The following is a 3,829-nucleotide window of genomic DNA, read 5'->3' on the forward strand; positions in this document are numbered from 1 at the left end:
CCGCAGCGATTTCCTCCGCATCCGCGAAAGAAAGTGTTGGCAAACTAAGTAAGGATGACGAAAAGCACCGGAGGAGAAACATTTTTCAGAGTAAAACAGGAAGTGCTCCAGCCCTTTCAGACGCAGCTTCCGGTTGTCGTGAAAAAGGTCTATTCCTGCTATCTGGGCAGCAGCCCCTCCCCATCCTGTTAAATGCAGCATCCATCACAATCCTTCGTAGATCAGCGGAGCACAGAATAAACCTCAACAGCTGCAGTCTGAACCGTTTCCTGACCGAAATTTTATAAAAGTGGACAGATCATATGTCTGAGTGAGACCAACTGATGATGAACCTTCATTAACACATTTAAGTTTGGGAGGCTTTATAAAGCTAAACATCATTTAAAAAAAAAAAAAAAAGTTGTTCCTATGAATTAAACCACAGCAGATGGATTGCTGGTATGTTGCATTTTCACATTTTATTTTAATTCCTAAAATGCTGATAACCTAGTAAGATATCAGCACTAATCATAGCTCTGTTTATTACTCATTTCAAAGTGTAGAATATCAGTAAAGGTTACCAAAGTGAAAATATTCAGAACAGTCAACTGAGGGTACGAGAACAACAGAGTGCAAAGTATGAACTAATGGGTTAAGCTGTTCCTATGAGCTTCGAGAAATTTTAGATGCAAACAAACATATTCTAGGTTTTTCTTTTTGGCTGATCAGACCAATTTCTGATATCATCATCAGATGTTAAACTAGACTCTGCTAGTCACTATGCTATTAGACGTATGCAAACCCTCTGGGCTGAGAAACGAGAACGAGGCTGAGCTTTAGGTTGTTTTCGAGGATCTGTTGGTTTCCAACAACATACCTGGAAATTTGTCTCCTTAAAGCCTGGTTTCTTGGCCAACATCCTGACTAAGGCCTGGCAGGGCATTGCTGCCTTGTCCATGGTCTCCACCGCCTGCAGACACACATGAATCCAAACCACAGCTTTGTCTCGACCGTCACAAAAAAAAAAAAACAGTGGCTGCAGGTAAAGGAGTAAAACGGGGAGACTTTACCTTCTGGAACTCCTCCATACTGGCCAGCCTCTCCTTCCAATTGCTGGAGTCCATCTGTTGCAGACAGGAAGCAGGAAGTACACCTGCTGCCAGCTCCTCACACACTTCAACCTGAAACCACAACAGTGGACGGTCAGAAACATGATGAGCCCAAATCTAACAGACAACAATAGGAGAAGGCTTCAAAAAAACACAACAGAGTAGATGTAAAACAATCGACTTATGGTTGTTTAATCAATAGTTTATAACAATAAAAATAGAAATGTGTTACAGCTAGGGCTGCAAGTAATGATCATTTTGCAAAACGATTAATAAACGGATAGTAAAAAGGTTCCTTAAAGAAGACATTTTAAGAATTTTAAGCAGGTGAAAGAAAATCGTTCCCACTTGAGTTCAGAATAGAGTAGTAAATGCAAAATGTTTATATATTTTTTTATGATCTTGGTATAATCTTAGTCAGCTGACAGCATGTTTTAGATTCTCTATACTCCAGTTAACGAATAATAGATTACTAAATTAGTTGATTATTTCAATAATTGATTCAACGTTTCAGCCCTAGTTCCATCCGATTAACATAACGCTCAACCCATTTGATACCGCCGTCCACTAGAGGGAGCCGCTGACGATTTAAAGCAGAGCCTCGCAGTTATTTGAAATGGAAGTAATATCAGAGTGGAACCAGGCAAGAACAGAACCATGAATGGATCCAGAGTCCAGTCTGGAATTTTTCCTCAGTTTAGAGGATCCTAGGATCCAGAATTAACTTTCTGTGGTTCTGTTAGTGAATCTAAACTCTGTATCAACTCCTACAGTTCTCCTAAATGGGCACTTTTAGCCGCGCTGCATGGAGGAGCAGCAGAACTTCGCTGCTGGGATCAGAGACTGCTTGGATAATCCAGATTCTGGATTCTGTAGTCGAACAAATTATATTTATCTTTATATTCATTCTATGACTCCTTTAAAACCAGTTAAGAAGATTAAGATAACGGAACATTTTGCATCATGGTTCACGTTTCTGTGCAGCCTCTCCAGCTGGGCCACCACATGGTTCGGAAACTTACCGATAGTTCAGTCTCTGTGAATTCTTTACTGTCTGAGGTCTTCTTGGTTTTTCCCCCAGCTGCAGATGCTGGTTTCCCTTTTTTAGGAGGACCAGCTGACGGCTGCAGAAAACACATCGTTTAAGAACTGAGATTTTCACACCAACCATTTGTGTAAAACCATCCCTACATACTAAAGTATACCTTGCTAGCAGCAGCGGCTTGGGGCTTCTTGGGTGGAGCAGAAGATTTGGAAGGAGCTTCTGCTGCAGGAGCAGCTTTAGCAGCAGGTTTCTTGTCAGCAGCTGCTCCTCCAGCTGCACCTTTTTTGCTCCCAGGAAGCTCTACTTTATCAGCGCTCTCCTTGATCTGTTAGAAAACACACAGGGATCAAATACGAGATCACAGAGATGAGACACTCAGGAGGATTCTTCTGCTCCAGGGCTCACCTTATCTAGTTTGAGTTTGTCCAAGTCGGCGAGGAAAGGGTTCACAGCCTTTTCTCCAACCACCTTCATGGCCGTTCCCAGAGCTTCAAAGGCAGCATCACGGACCTCAGGGGCCGAGTCGTTCACTTGCTGATGTGGATAAAGGAGGAAGCAGAAAAGATTAGCCTAATGATAATAATCTTGTTCTGGTCAGAGTCTGATGGGTTTAATGTGTTGATGTTCCAGAGGACCACCCTGCGGTACCGGACAGACCTTGATGAGGGCGGCACAGAGAGGTTTGAGGATGCTCTTTGGCAGCGTGGCCTGAGTGCAATGTCGGAAAGATCGGGCCAAAAACAGAGACGCCTGCTGCTTAATGGACGGGTTCTTATTGTCCATCACAGCCAGGACGTCCTCTGAAAGGTTCTGCAGAGTCGTCTGGAAAGAAAAAGTGAAAATATCAGTCAATAATCTCTGCTTTACTGATCCGCAATGTCAGCTGAGTGCTCGGCAGATACCAGTCAGTTCATAAACAGGAAGCATATAACACAACCTGATTAGAAACCCATCCACAGGGAAAGAGCTTCATCATGTCTGAACTGAACATGAAGCTCAGCAACAGGAAAGCTTTTTAAAAAACTCATGCTGCTGGATCTCTGAAGCTCCTGATTCCAGGTTTCCAAAGCTTCAGCAGCATTTAACAGGATAAACATCTATGCCACTGCTTAGTGACCTGTCTGCATCAGAGCACCTGGATGATGCGTTTCAGGAGGAATCAGCATGCAGAGAGAAGCAGTGCCTGCAGCTCCTGCAGGATTCTTCAAACAGAACCCAGAACTTAACCAGAGCTGCTGCTTCTTCAGCGCCTCTCAGCATTTCTAGGTCTTATTTATCTGCAATTAAACATTTTTCATCTACAGTATTTTCTTTTAGGATTTAACCCAGGGGTCTCGAACTGGTTCCAGGAAGGGCCGTGTGGCTGCAGGTTTTCTTTCCAACCAAGCAATAGCTCACCAGATTCAAGTCATCTCATCAAATAATCATGTTAAGACAGGACTAACTTGATGAGATGACTGGAATCTGGTGTGCTATTGCTTGGTTGGAAAGAAAAGCTGCAGCCACACAGCCCTTTCTGGAACCAGTTTGAGACCCATGATTTAAACTGTACTGATTTTTATTATCGCCCATTAGAGGCAACACATAAGGAGCAAAGTGGAGCATCCCATAATACAATGAAAACAGAGTAGAGCCTGCAGCAAGACATAGGGCCGGATCTATCAAAGGTTTGCGTGTATAAAAACGTGAGCTATTT

The 3,829-nt window shown here is 43.0% G+C and overlaps 1 protein-coding gene across 1 annotated transcript in view; it reads right to left on the minus strand.

Moving 5' to 3' along the window:
* The window catches only part of ckap5 (cytoskeleton associated protein 5), a 43,515-nt gene that overhangs the window by 24,556 nt on the left and 15,130 nt on the right, over positions 1-3,829 (minus strand). The window contains exons 11-16 of the mRNA XM_015383797.1: positions 2,791-2,955; positions 2,539-2,667; positions 2,294-2,458; positions 2,111-2,212; positions 1,050-1,160; positions 857-949 (exon numbers count right to left, since the gene is read on the minus strand). Of these exons, the coding sequence (XP_015239283.1) occupies positions 857-949; positions 1,050-1,160; positions 2,111-2,212; positions 2,294-2,458; positions 2,539-2,667; positions 2,791-2,955 (765 nt within the window). The remainder of the gene's footprint in view (positions 1-856; positions 950-1,049; positions 1,161-2,110; positions 2,213-2,293; positions 2,459-2,538; positions 2,668-2,790; positions 2,956-3,829) is intronic.

The sequence above is a fragment of the Cyprinodon variegatus genome, unplaced genomic scaffold (genome assembly GCF_000732505.1).
Source record: "Cyprinodon variegatus isolate N-32 unplaced genomic scaffold, C_variegatus-1.0 Scaffold294, whole genome shotgun sequence".
Taxonomy (NCBI): domain Eukaryota; kingdom Metazoa; phylum Chordata; class Actinopteri; order Cyprinodontiformes; family Cyprinodontidae; genus Cyprinodon; species Cyprinodon variegatus.